This window comes from Gallus gallus, assembly GCF_016699485.2.
Source record: "Gallus gallus isolate bGalGal1 chromosome 37 unlocalized genomic scaffold, bGalGal1.mat.broiler.GRCg7b 37_unloc4, whole genome shotgun sequence".
NCBI lineage: Eukaryota > Metazoa > Chordata > Aves > Galliformes > Phasianidae > Gallus > Gallus gallus.
In genome coordinates this window covers 105,719-119,284 of record NW_024095970.1, presented here as the reverse complement: position 1 = coordinate 119,284, position 13,566 = coordinate 105,719, and the positions used below count along the sequence as shown (strand labels likewise).

The window sequence follows — 13,566 nt, the reverse complement described above, 5'->3', positions numbered from 1 at the left end:
GAGAGGAATGCGGGGCTGGAGCAGGTGCAGGGCACAGCTGTGGGTGAAAGGGATGTGAGGGGCACTGTGGGTCCAGGAACGTAGGGGTTGTGGGGGCACGTGGGGAGCGGTTTGGGGTGAGAATGGAGGATGTGCGGTGGTGTTGGAGTGCACTGGTGATTTCTTCCTGGGAGGGGATTGGGGTTCCCTTTGGCCCAAAGGTGGAGCCCTGATCCATAACCCCACGTGAGCCCAGAGCACCCATATAACTCTGCATGAGCCCAAGGCTCACATGACCCATAACCGTGTGAGCACCGTAAGCCCATATGAGGCTGAGGGCAGTGATGGGTCTGTTTACTGGCTAGGTCAGGAAGTACTCTTGGGTGGCTCTGGGGCCGCTGTAGAATAGCGCATCTGTATCTGCCCCTGACCTCATCTTGGGGGGTAAGATGGGGGTGCAGGGGTTAGTGGAGGGGCTAAGGAAGAGATTCCATGAGTATGAACCATAGCAGCCCCAGAGCCATCCTAGAGCAGCGCCATCACTGCCCACTGGCCCATTGGCCAGCAGCAGTTCCACCACAAGCTGTGTGTTGGGTCAAGCAGCTCCTAGGTGTTGCTCTGCTTCATAGCTGCCCCAAAGTGCCCCTGTAGCCCTCCCATAGGTGTCCTTTAACTGCCCCACCACCCCGTAAGGCTTCCCCACGTCCTAGCACATCCCTCCAGGTGCGTGCAGGGTGTGCAAGAAACGCTCTCATCCCTAGATATTCCATCAGGCACAGCTCTTCGTGCAGCAGCAAAGCTCCTTCCTGATTGCTGTGGCGTTACTTCACTCTCCTCAGTGAGTTCCTTCTGCTCCCGTTGGGTTGGTTGAGTTGGGTTGGTTGGGATGAGGTGGGGGCAGGGATCCCAGAGTTCTGGGGCCACATGCATCGGGTTCGCAGCGTGTTGGGGGCAGGAAGGGTCAGGGAGTCACAGGGTCTTGTGGGGGTGTGGTTCACCCAGGGCTGTGGGTCACATATAGCCATGGGGTCATGCACATACAGGGTGATGAGATCATCTTGGCTTAAGGCTCATGTGGGGTTACGGCTCAGGGCCCCACCTTTGGGCTGCATGGACCCCCAGTCCCCTCGTCAGGAAGAAATGAAACCCCTCCTACACCGCTTGCCCCCTTCCCCCCCTTTTTTTTTTTTACCTCAAAACTGCTCCCCACATCCTCCCATAGCACCCCATACTCCCGCGTCCCTCTTGCAGCCCACATCTTGTCTTCTCCTGAACAGCATTCTTGCTCCTGCAGGCTGTGTTGTCATATCCATTCTATATCCCCCACAACCTCTCCCACCAGACCCACATAGCTTCCTCAAGTACTTTCTCTGACCTGGTACACCTCCCCCACCGCCAACCTGGGACCTTCGCAGAGCCCCACAGTCCCCAGCAGCACCCCACGTCCCCCACGGTTCTTCAAGGATCCCTCCGATTTGAGGGAGGCTCAGACCTCCCTTTATTGCCTCAGACCCCTCCTGTGTTCTCCCGACTCCCACAGGCCCTGACAGGACCCCCATCACCATCCCAGGACCCCCATAGCCCACTGATGAGGAACCCCGCAGCAATCCACATCTCAGGATGGGGCTCCAGCTGTGCCCCAATGCCTGGCATTAAGAGAGGAGAATGAATGAGCGTAACGGGGCACCTTTCCTCCTGACATTGCCCAACTGCCTGCGTGTTGGCTGTGCCACGTGAGCGGCATTTTGTCCTCGAGCTGTGAGTGCAGGTATGTGTGCATACGGGGGTGTGCAAAGATGGTGCTGAGCATGAGTGTGCCCTGCACGTGGGCGTGTGCACGGTGTCTGTGGGTGAAAGTTTTGCACTGTGTGTGCAGTGCAGATGGCTGTGGTGCAAGCTAGAGCTGCGCTTGTGTCTTTATGCACGTGGGTGTGCAGAAGGATGGTGTGCACGCATGTGTGTGTATGCATGAACACGAATGCGTGCATGAAGGTCTTTGCACAAGGCTGTTGGGTTTTGCACACACTTGCGTGCACACGAATTGAGTGCGCACACCAGGGCTGTGCAAGGATGCAGCTTGCACGTGTGTGTGTGACATGCACAGGTGTGTGTGCGGAGAAGTCTTTGCACGTGGGTGTATGGTTCTGCACACATCCGTACACACCGATGCGCTTTGCAAGGGGGCAGTGGAGGCTCCTGGGAACGGGAGATATCCTGGGAGCGGCGGAAGTCCCGCCAGAGTGCTGGAGAGCACAGGGCCGGGAAGCACAGCTCCGCAGCACTGCGCTCTGCACAACAGCCTGCAGACGGCACAGGAGCGCTGACAGAACCAGGACACAGCGCCATAGCAGGCACTGCAAAGGAAACAGCTCCATGCCCAGCCGGAGCAGGTGACAGGCAGGCAGGCACTGGGAGGGCTGCACGGCAGAGGGACGCCCTCTGTGTGCCACACCAGGAGAACCTGGAGTGCTGTCTGTAAGCAGAACAGTGCCGAGGATGGCGGCCTGGCGGTCCTAAGCTGCAGAGATGCTGCTCTGACCAACAGCCTGGTCACTTTCTGAGAAAACGCCGTCCTTTTGATGAACTTTGCTCATTATACACTCGTCATCAAAGCCAAAAACACTCAGTGCTGCCCTGGGAAACTCAGCCATCTGCACAGCGTTGCTCTCCAAGTTATAGCACGCTCGTGGCCAGGCTTTGTTCCTCGCAGCTCTCTGCACGTGCTTTGCAGACGTCTGTTTGTGGGCAGTGCAAAGGACTGCTGCCTCCGCTGCAATCACTGGATGGCAGCATTTGCTGACGGAGCTGTGGGAGTTCTGAGTGAGCGCTGCGAGACCAATAACGAGGAGGTGGTGCAGGCAGCTCTCCGAGTGCCGCTGGACAATAGAGGCCGTGCGCTCTGTGTGAATCTCTCATTGTGTACTGGTTATTTATTGACTCCATCTGAAGTTGGAGTGCTGAGGTGGGCAGCACTCGCAGCGCTGCCCTGTAACGCCGCGCACTAGCAGCCGCTGCCTGCTGACGCTCCTCCTCTCAGTCCTTCAGCTGCAGCTTCTGCATCATCTCCACAAGGCTGTTCACTGCGGAGGCCTGGAAAGAAACGGAGCGAGGGTAGAAACAGGACACCTCTTCCCTCGGGAATTTACAGTCTCTTTCTTTCATGTCTGACAGACAGAGGCCTGAGAACAACCAGAGCCGTGTCTGCCTTCACCAAGGACTCACCTCTGCACGTGCAGCGGCAGCTCTGAGGGCAGCCTTCATCGATTCCCCTCTCCTCTCTTTCTCTTGGCGTCTTCTCGCTAGAAAGCAAGAATAAACATGAATGCATTTTGTCAGCAGCACAACTGCAGAAACAGGGGTGCCGTACAGGCAGAAGGCAGCAAAAAAACAGAGGAAACGGGACTAGGAAGTTTCCCAGTGAATGACATTTCCAGGGGGATGTGCAGAAGACCACCATGGAGTTAATGGAAGGAGATGGGGTTACGTGTTCTGGCACCTCACTGCCTTTGGACTTTGTAGCCTTCCACTCTTGTCCCCTCCACAGAGAAGGAAAAAGCAAAGCGAACCCTGAGCAAACTTGAAAAGGGCTTGAAAAGGGCAGCAGCTCACCAGGGTGGGTCCCACAGCACCTTCTCACCTCTTAGCTTGGAGCTCCGCGCTGCAGCAGGCCCAGGGTGTGCTGCTGGAGCTGGCACGCTGTCTCCGCTCGGCCCCCTCACTCTTTTGTTAGCAGGCAGCTGCGCTGCTGTTGGCTTCGCTTCTTCCAAGCCCTTGCGTTTACATCCAGCCAAGGACTTGGAGACAGAGCGGGGGCACACAGCAGGGGAAGGTCTTCCCCCTGTGTTGGGACCTGCTGTTGTAGGAAGCCCTCCAGCCTGGAGATGAGCTCTCTCCAGAAGGACTTCCTGCACCGCTTTTGCGTAGATCTTTCCGTTGGGCTCGGCACCTCTCTCTGTGATAATCAGGAAAGGAGAAGCAACAACATTGAAAGAGAGTCCTTGCAGTCCTTGCGGTCTGCAGAATGGGCCATCATGCTAGGATGTCTCGAGTGCTCACGGTAAGGGATCTTAGGATCTTGGGTGAACGTTGGGTTCCCAGCACGGATGTGCAGTGCCCTTTCCTCTCCCCTCCATCGCACACCACTGCCCTTCATGCAGCCCTATTTAGAGGCGCATACCCATAGCACAGCTCACATGAGCTTCTTACCTGCGGAGGCTTTCCATTTCCCCCCTTGCCCAGCACCACTCCATGGACGCGCAGGATCCATCCCTACAGAAACATTGTAAAAAATCAACAACGTTGATTTCACAGGCACCAGCAGGCGGCAGCAGAGATATCATGCAGTAAGCCCACGTCCCCCCAGGAAACAGAAAGATGCTACTTTGACAGCCCAAACACAAACGGATTGATAGTTCACTTTGCACTGCTCCTTCCTGCACTCCAAATGGATGCTTACTTGACATCCCCTACAGCACTGCACCCGCTCAGAAGGAATACTCAAAATTCATTCCTCCACACTTTGCGACAGAGGGCTGAAGAAACTCACTTCTGTATGGCAGGAAGGACCGTCCGTCCCTGTTGCGTCCCCTCTGTGCGCTGCAAGGCGCGGTTGGATCTCTGGCAGCCTGCTGGCTGCTGCTCCCAACCGCGGGGAACCGCACCGCGCCACTTCTGAAGAGAGAAAGGGAGAAACGGTGGTGGGAACGGGCAGCCAAGGTTTTGCAGAGAGGTTCCAGATCGTGCCACACATGGGATATCAGAGTGCTGAGACACTGATTATCACTATGGGAAAAGACAGCCTGAGCCACGTCCACGTTGTTAGCCCAGGCTGTCAGCAGTGAGCGCTGAATCCAACCGGTTCCTGAGGTCACCAAGGACCAGCAGGGCTCCCCCTGCTCCGTCCCTTCCCCTTGAAAACAAGGAAACGGAAGCACCAAGCAGAAGAGGCCCAGCCATACCTTGCCACTCACACGGCAGCAATTGGAACCGCGGTCGTCTCCTTGCTGAGACATGGCTGCTGAAGGCTCAGAGGAAGCTGAAGTTCCAGAGGCTCTCTCTGCAGGAACTTCCCCGGCCCTTGGAAAGAGCTGGCTTCCCTCTTCCTAAGACCGCCTCGATCCCGGAATCTCCTTTGGGACAGGAATCCTGCAGAAAGTACCGACGAGTGCACACGCGGTGCTTCCGTCGGGCTCTCGCAGGGTGATCTGTTCCACAGAAGGCCCAGAGCTCAGTCTCTGCGTGCAGCACGCTCACCAGAGCACCAGCTCTGCTCACCAGCTGTGGCACAAACGCTCCCAACCCAGCAGTGGTTGTGACCTCAGCGAGTGCCCGCATCGCCCTTCTGCTTTCATCATAAGCGAAGGAAATGGACGCCTCCCAGCTCCACATCTTAGGGTCACCCAATGGGGTTATCTGAAGAACAGGAATGGAGAAGTGAAGACGGACTCTTGTGCAGCCCAATAAAAAACAGAAAAGACCAATAGGGCTTCATAGTGGTCAATGGAGTCCCAGAGGAATCACTGGAAACCAATAGCAATGCACGCCTGAATGTCCCGGGGCTGGTGCAGGTCTGTCTGGCTGTGGCGTTAGGCTTCAGGGCCGATGTAGCCCCCTCGGGCTGTGGCTGTACCTTCAGGCCTCGGGCTGGTATAGGCCTCTTGGGCTGTGGATTTATATTCAAAGCTGGTGTTGGCCTCTTGTGCCATGGCTGTGGCTTTAGGCCCTTGGCCTGGTTCCAGCCTCTCTGGCTGTGGCTTTAGGCCTCGGGGCCAGTGCTGGCCTTTTGGGCTGTGGCTTTAGGCCCTGGGATCAATGGCAGCCTGTGTGGCTGTGGCCTCAGGCCTTGGGGCTGGTGCTGGTTTCTCAGACTGGGGCTGGGGCTTTAGGCCCTGGGGCCAGTGTAGGCCTCTCTGGCTGTGACTTCAGGCCCGTTGGGCCGGTGCTGGCCTTGCTGGTTGGGGCTTCAGGTGCCGGCCTCTCTAAGTTTGGCTGTGGCTTTAAGCCCCTGCACTGTTTCAAGCCTTTCAAGCTGTGCCTTTAGTCCCCCAGGGCCTTTTTTGGCCTGCCTGGCTGTGGCTTTTGCTTTAAGCCCCATGGCCGGCGTCAGCCTCTCAGGCTGTGGCTTTAGGGCCTGGGCTCAGTGCTGGCCTCTTTTTTTGTGGCTTTAGACCCCAGAGCTGGTGCCGGTCTCTCAGGCTGAGCCTGTGGCTTCAGGCCCCAGGGTCCGTGCTGGTTTGTCTGGCTGTGGCTGTGGCTTTAGGTCCAAAGCTGCTAGTGGCCTCTCCAGCTGTGGCTGTAGTTCCAGGCCCCGAGGCTGGTGCCAGTTTCTCTGTCCTTTTTTTTAGGCCACAGGGCTGGTGCCGGCCTCTCTGGCTGTGGACTTACGTCCCAGGGACCTTGCCAGCTTCTCTGGCTTTGGCTTTAAGCCCCAGAGCTGGTGCCGGCCTGTCTGGCTGTAGATATGGATTCAGGCCCTGGGGCCAGTGTCCACCTCTGTGGCTGTGGCTTTAGGCCCTAGATCTTGTGTCAGCCTATAACAACGTGCATTTGAAAATGGTTCATGTAAGGAAATGAAAGCAAGAGAACACGGAGCTCTTCTGGGTATTTCTAGAATTGCGAAAGGGATCGGAAAGCGTGCTCAGCCTTGGGTGGCTGGTTGTATCCAGCAATCCCTACCACAGTTGTAAACATCACTAAATCTTTGTTATCCTGCTTGCCAGGATTTGGATGGGACAAGAAGCCAACGACTATCAGTTTAGAGGAGGTAATGAATGTTAGCCGCTCCCCTTTGTTCACCCCTTGCTACTTAGGTTACACAGTTCTTCTGTGCGATGTGCCGGTGCAATACCTCTGAGCAACCATTTTGATGGGTTCAGCAATGCTTGGGGCAACAGGCTTTGGTCATCCTCAGATCTACATGACGAGAGAGACTGAAAGAAAAATAAAATAGGAGGTAATAGTCCTTTCTCTTCTTCTAGTCGGAAGACTAACCAAAGCTTCCATACTACGTCTTTTGCCGTGATAGGGGTGTTCCCTGAACCTCACAGCTTTAGCACAACACTTTCTGTTGAGATTCCCGCCAACGGGGAAGTATTAGTGCCAGTCCTCTGCCTCTTTTTGTTTCTGTTGTCTGGATTTCATTTAGTGGCCCATGAACAGAGCCAGGATAGCCAAGCCCTGCAGGTGGAGGCAGGGACCAGGCTCAGGAGCAAGGGCAGAGTGGTTTCTTTGTTTCTAAAGGGAATGGCAGTGTTTTCTGCAGGTGGATTTGCCAGCGCATTGCACCTGCACCGGTCTTCCCCTGCACAAAGGAGGAGCAGCTCAGCGAGCTTGGCCTGGGCCATGGAAGGGAACATCCAAACGTCCGGAGCAACCCCAAACGAGTTAGCTGTGTAGGCTGGTTGTTTTCTGCTGTTTGTCTCATCCTTCTGGAAAGAAGCAGGAGGAGAGCTCAGATTTGATCCCGCTGTGCGTGATGGTTAATGCCAAGGGACAGAAGGGTGTGCTTAGGCAGGGGAGAAGCTAGGAAAGCTGAGCATCGTAGAGGAACGAGATTAAAACAGAGCTCATTCTACACAGCAGTTCAGCACGTTGCAGGGATTTATCTTCCCTTCTACCAGTGTAGAAGCTACCAACACTACCAGCGTGTGTTGGGCTTGGTTGCTTGCAGAAGGAACAAGGTTACGTGTTGGTTTTACAGAGAACAGCCATTATGATTTCTTGATAGATTTAATCGATAATAACAGAGGAGTGGCAAGAAAGGGCCCTGCCAACGCCAGTAAGTTCCTACCCAGACCTATGTGACAGACTGACGTGCAGAAATCAGACCCTATAGCCAGTAAGGATATGGAGCAGCTATGTGTTTATTGGTGACGCGCGTACACCCTGGTGCAAGGGGGATCGTTCCACCTAACTTGCACCCCGTCAGGAGAAATGGTGCTATAGTTATAGGTCAAACTAATACATAATCAGTAGTTGACAGGAATTCAGATACATCTTCATTACATTCCCGAGAGTCCATTAGCATGCAGTCTCTCCCCCCCTTGCGCGGGCGTAGTAGGTCGTGATGATGAAGGCTTGCAGTCTTCCTCACAAAGGCTCGTAGTCTTCCTCGCTGCAAACTTCTGACCCTGAAGGGGGGGCATCCCCCAAACCAGTTTCAACTTGCCCTGTAGACATCTAATCACCTCCCTGCCAAATGTTTTTTCGAGCTGCTCTCCAGCCCTTATCTCTATGGCCTTCATCCTCCTTGCTATTCCAGACCCAGTGTCTGTGCAAGTGCTTGGAACCCCTTGTTTTCTAACACTCTCTACCTAAACTATCTCTATTTGCCCCTTGTTTCTACTTTGTGAAGCTGCTTTCCCCTTTCTTGCTGTGAGGCCCTTCTCTCTCAAACTGCAGGGTCCTGCTCTCTCTCTTCAAGAGCAGTCAGAAGAAAGACAAGTGAGAATACAGGGAACAAAGAAAAGCAGAGAGGAGAGCAGAGGCAGCAGAAAGAGGAGTGAGGATACAGAGAAGAAAGAACAGGGGAAGAGGAGTGCGGATGCAGAATAAAGACAAGTCTGGCAACAGGAAACAAAATCCAACAGAAGAGCAGTGCTGATGCAGAGGGAAAAGGAGTGAGGATGATGCAGGGGAATAAGAACAGGAGAAGAGTGAGAATGCAGAGGAAAGAGCAGGGAGGATGGAAAAGAAGGGAGAGCCTAAGAGGTGGGCAGATGGAAAAAGAGTGCGGGAAGAAAGAAGAGCAGAAGAGTAGAGCCAATGCAGAAGAAAGAGGAGTGAGGAAGCAGGGAAACATACAGCAGAAGAGAAAAGCAGATGCAGGTGAAAGAGCAGTGGTGAGATGCAATGGAAACCATCAGAAGAGTGAGGATACAAGGAGGAAAGAACAGCAGAAGAGGAGCACAGCTGCACGAGAATGAGCAGTGAGAATACAGGGAAGATAGAGGAGGAGGAGAGCAGATGCAGAAGAAAAGAGACGTCACGTTACAGGGAAGAAAAGTAGGGCAGACAAAGTACGGAGAGGAAGCAGGGGAAAAAAACGCCGAAGAGCAAGGATAGAGATGAAAGAGCAGTGAGGATACACAGAGGATAGAATAGCAGAAGAGAAGCAGAAGAGAAAAAACAGGAAAAGAGTGAGAATGCAGACGGAAAAGCAGGGAGAATACAGGGAAGAACCAAGAGCCTAAAAGAAGTGCAAATGCAAAAGCAAGCGAGGCTACAGGGAAGAAAGGACAGCAGAAGGGGAATACAGGTGCAGATCCCCCAAACAAAGCACTCCCTGCCCGCTAGGGTTGCGGGTGCGACGCAGTCACCACAATGACGTCGAGGATCAATGCCGGGTAATTCAGTGAGCGTTCCAACAAAGAATCAAGGAAAAAACTGCCAGGCAAAGGAAAGAAACCTTCTGGCAACAGGTCTTCAACGTTACGCGTAGAGTCCTTTGGAACAGGAGTTGTTTCTGTGTCAACAACTTGAAGATCAATTCAGGCAACGGCTACTAAAGAAAAACGAGTCACATAACATGGAGAGCAAAGAAGAGAAGAGAGAGGAAACAGAGAGGTGCCAGCACTGCCACCCGGGGTGGGCAGCAGGCTGCTGGTGCCAGCGTCATCATGGGCGGCGGCCAGCACTGGCCACGCTGTCACTGCGTCGCCGTGGCGACGTTTGTGACACGGCCACCCGGGAGGGGTATGAAGGCGGTGCACGCTGGTGGGTCCTGCATCCTGAAGGAGCATCTGGTAGAGAGCAGACGCACCTGAAGGGATGAGCTCCGGCATGGCTGGCGCCAACAAGGAGCAACCCGCTGGCACGAGGCGGAACAGGATGAGCTTCTGCGAGGATGGCCCCGCAGCGAGGCGTGCCTCCGGACCCACATGCACCGACACCGAAGGTACACGGCTCCACAGCCACCACAGGAGCGGCTGCTGCAGCCAATCTTGGCACGCAGACGACACTTTCCATCTGCCACCTCACTCCCGCCTGGCAGCGGGAGGGCTGCCGGGAAGCGGCAGGTGCAGAGTGTGACCTGCTTTTCCTTTGCCCTCCAGAGCGAGTTGCCGTCTGGGATGCGGTGGCCGCCTACGTACAAGAGCACCTCCTGGTGCAGAAGGTGGGTTGGCTGCCGGGTTCCTCCTCTCCCTGTCCGCCTCAGCCAAGACTTCCTCCCACTCTTCCCCTCCACAGAAAGCAGGAAACTCACCCCACGCGTCTCTACTGGGCATGCCATGGGCTTCCTGCAAATCCCGCAGGATCACTTGTGCTGGGCGCTGTCCTGTCTCAGGGCTGATCCCGCTCGCGGGAAGCCTCTGGATCCCATCAGGCTGCTTCTGCCCTGACTGCTGTGCTGCATTTGGGAGGGCGAGGGGAAGGAGAGGACTGTGCAGCCCCTTCCCAAAGCCATTCCTGATGCCCTGGCTCGTGCCTCTGAACAGCGGGAGAGGGCTCCTGAGCTCCGTCCCTGCCTTGGACCGCTACCTGGGCTCTTCCTCCAGCCAGCTGGCCCATAACCCTGCCGCCCTTCCTTTCTCTACCACTTGTAGGGGGTCTGGATTCCCACCTTCGGATCCTTTGACACCATCTCCAGAGACATCAGGACTGAGGACGGGACCGTGACTCTGCGATGGCCCGTCTTTCACTTGTCTGGAAACCTCATAGCCGTGCACCACCTCAAGCCCCGCAGGGAGTCCCTGCCAGGTAGGAGGGAGGATTAAAGCTTTGCTGGCTTCACGCACAGGGCCAACAGGGCCACCGCCTCCATTCTCCAAAGCAAACCTCCCCCTCGGAGGAGCCCAGCCAAACATGGGGCCGTTCTGGCTGATGGCCACAAGAAGCAGTTCCAGGGAAGCACTGCGGAAAACCAACCGTATCATCAACTCCGTCCCTCCCATTTTTCAGCCCATAGGAAGCTGGAGCCGCTCAAGAGCAGCGAGGTGGCCGCAGCTGCCTCTGTGACCTGGCAGACAGCGCAGGCTTGCATCCAAAGCACCGTGTCCCTGCTCTCTGGCTGCCTGAAGAATGGGGAGAACGTTGCCGTTGTCTTCAAGGACATTGGAGTGCTCCACATCGATGGACTGACCTTCCACATGAAATTCTATTACGACTTCCTTGACAAGCTGTCAGGGAAAGAGAAGTTCAGGAAAGCTCTTCTCAAGGTGAGCTGTAGCTTTCTACCACCAGCACCTGGCCAGCTGCTCGCGCCGTGCAAGTGCTGCGGTGCCATCAGCCCTCCCTGCCTTGGGCTCCTTGTGTGCCCAGTGCCTCAGCCGTCACAAGGACGTCCCACATCCTCCCTGTTCCTCCCCTGCAGGCCCCCTGGCTGCTGGACATGGTGGTGTCCCGAGCGGCACCGGTGGCCACCCTGGCACTCTCTGGCTGCCTCGTCGTCTTTCCCAAGTGAGTATGTTGGGGGCTGTAGCTGCTGCTTGCTGCAGCTGCTCAGCTCTCATGCCGTAGCAATTGTTCCTTGTGACCATGGGTGTCCCTGCCCTGCCCACGAGGATATGGCATAGAATCATCGCATCCTTTGAGCTGGAAGGAACCCGGAAAGGGCACCTAGTCCCACTCCCCTGCAGGGAACAGGGACACCTACCGCCACATCAGGTTGCTCTCAGCCTGGCCTGCTGAAGCCTTTAGAAAGCAGTGGCCATCATGCAGCATGAAAATGGGCCTGTCAGCAGGCAATCAGAGAGAGCAACAAGGATTGGTGGAGCGCTGCGTCCCACCGCTCACTGTCGTCTCCTCGCGTACAGGTTTCAAATGGAGTTTGTCCCCAAACCACCACCTGGGATATGCCGCAGGCCCTCAGGAGGCATCCCTGCGGAGGGGAAACCAAAGGAAGAGGAGGCTTTGCCACCTCTCGCCCAGGGCAAGAAAGGTAAAGCAGCATCCAGCGCCTTTCCAGGGCACAAGCCACCAACTTGAGATGGGAAATCCCTTGCTGAACATCAGCCAAGGGCTCTGACTTGCGACAAAGCTTCATGCCAGCTCAGCACAGCCTCTTCCCACGAGGAATTGTTGGCCTCTCCAAAACCAAGGCGCTGGCTGTGACGTGCCCCCATCCCTGGCTATGGCAGGAGGACCTCGGCACCTCATGCCTTGCCCTCCCCCAACAGAAGGATATGGTCCCCAAAAGTCACCCTGTCAGCTCATCGTCACCACCCAGCTCCGCTTTCCCAAAGCCAGCGTCACTAATGCACTCCCAAAAGAGAGTCCCAAGATGGCAGAGAGGAGGAGTGGGGCCAGAGATGGTTTCAGGGAGGGTCCGCGGGCGGCACAGATGTCAGCAGTGGGGGGAGCAGAGCGGCCCTCACGCATGTTCTGGGAACAGGCCTGAGCGCCCCTGGTGAGTGAGCCAAAGGGTTGATGGTGAGTCTCCTCTGCCTTCCCAATCCCAGTGAGATTTGCTGGCAAGCCAACTTTCATCAAACGCTTGAGCTCGGACAGTCTAGATGGAGGAAAACTCCGAAGGATAAGGAGCTTACTGCGCAAGGAGAGCTCTACGTCCAGGTGAGGCTGGAGGCTCTGGCTTGGGATGTGCATGGGGGTGATTGACTGAGCCAACGAGAGCCCATTCCCTAGCCCCAAAGAGTCCCTGTTTCTGGATCCCACGGGGGAGAGCCACGGGGCAGCCGGTGAGCTGTCTGTGGGGAAGGCTGCGTTGCAGCCAAGGGTCCTGGCTCCGGCTTGCAGGATGCGGCCCCAAAGCCATCATCCACTCAGGCGGACCCCTCCTGCTCTGTCCTTTCAGTCTGCTGCCAGCCATCCCTGGAGTGCCTGAAGAACAAAAGCAGCCGCTGACCTGCCAGCTGCAGGGCCAGGCAGAAACAGACAGCCAAGAAGACCTGGGCCGAGCCCCAGGAACCAAACACGTGAGCTTCCGTGAGGAAGAACAGGAAGCGGAAAAAGCCCATCGTGTGGCTGCAGTGCTCAAGTTGCCCAAAGCCAACGAATCTTTCAGCAAAGATTCCAGACCTTCCTCAAGGGCTCAGTCCAGCCCGTCGCAGGCATCGCAAGGCACTCCATCCCGGCTTCCACTTCTGGCATGCGACTCAGTCAGACTTCTGAGGCGCAGGGCTAAGAAGAGCAGGCAGAAAGAACCTGAGGAGATGGAAGCATCAACATCTCAGGCTGAGGCCAGCCAGCCGCAGGAGTCCTCTGCTGACAGAGCTGGATTTCTGCCACCGATAAACGAAGAAACACAGTCTCCTCAGCGTCAGCCCCCGGACACCAAAGCCCCACCGCGCAGGAAGGGCACACCCTACCCACGCTGATGCAGGCATGGGGCGCCCACGAGCTCCAAGACCTCCACTCGAGCTGGCTGCAAAACAGATGCGTGAATCCCATCTGCATCATATCTAATCCTAGACTAGGCTGCCGAGTGCCCAATCCAACCTGGCCTTCAACACTGCCACGGACGCGGCGTCCACAAGCTCTCTGGGCATCCGCTTCCAGCATCTCACCACCGTCTCTGGAAAGACCTTCTCCCTGACATCCAATCTTCATTGTCCCTCCCTCTGTCAATAAAGCCTTACCGTGGGCCTATCCCATAGAAATCTCCACAATGCCTGTGGCAGTGTCATTGCG

The 13,566-nt window shown here is 56.0% G+C and overlaps 1 protein-coding gene across 1 annotated transcript; it reads left to right on the top strand.

Moving 5' to 3' along the window:
• The first annotated feature begins 8,463 nt into the window (after nt 1-8,463).
• Nucleotides 8,464-13,539, top strand: LOC121108782 (coiled-coil domain-containing protein 81-like). The gene is made up of 8 exons (XM_040656922.2): nt 8,464-9,874; nt 10,032-10,093; nt 10,524-10,677; nt 10,879-11,135; nt 11,291-11,376; nt 11,733-11,857; nt 12,378-12,489; nt 12,731-13,539. The coding sequence occupies exons 1-8, from the start codon at nt 9,748-9,750 to the stop codon at nt 13,251-13,253; spliced, it is 1,446 nt and encodes a 481-aa protein (XP_040512856.1). The 5' UTR covers nt 8,464-9,747; the 3' UTR covers nt 13,254-13,539.
• The last annotated feature ends 27 nt before the right edge of the window (nt 13,540-13,566 follow it).

Coding starts and splice junctions, on each gene's coding strand:
- LOC121108782 (XM_040656922.2), top strand. CDS start 9,748: ATGAGCTCCGGCATGGCTGGCGCCAACAAGGAGCAACCCGCTGGCACG. Junction 9,875..10,031: donor CACATGCACCGACACCGAAG/GTACACGGCTCC, acceptor TTTGCCCTCCAG/AGCGAGTTGCCGTCTGGGAT. Junction 10,678..10,878: donor CCGCAGGGAGTCCCTGCCAG/GTAGGAGGGAGG, acceptor CCCATTTTTCAG/CCCATAGGAAGCTGGAGCCG.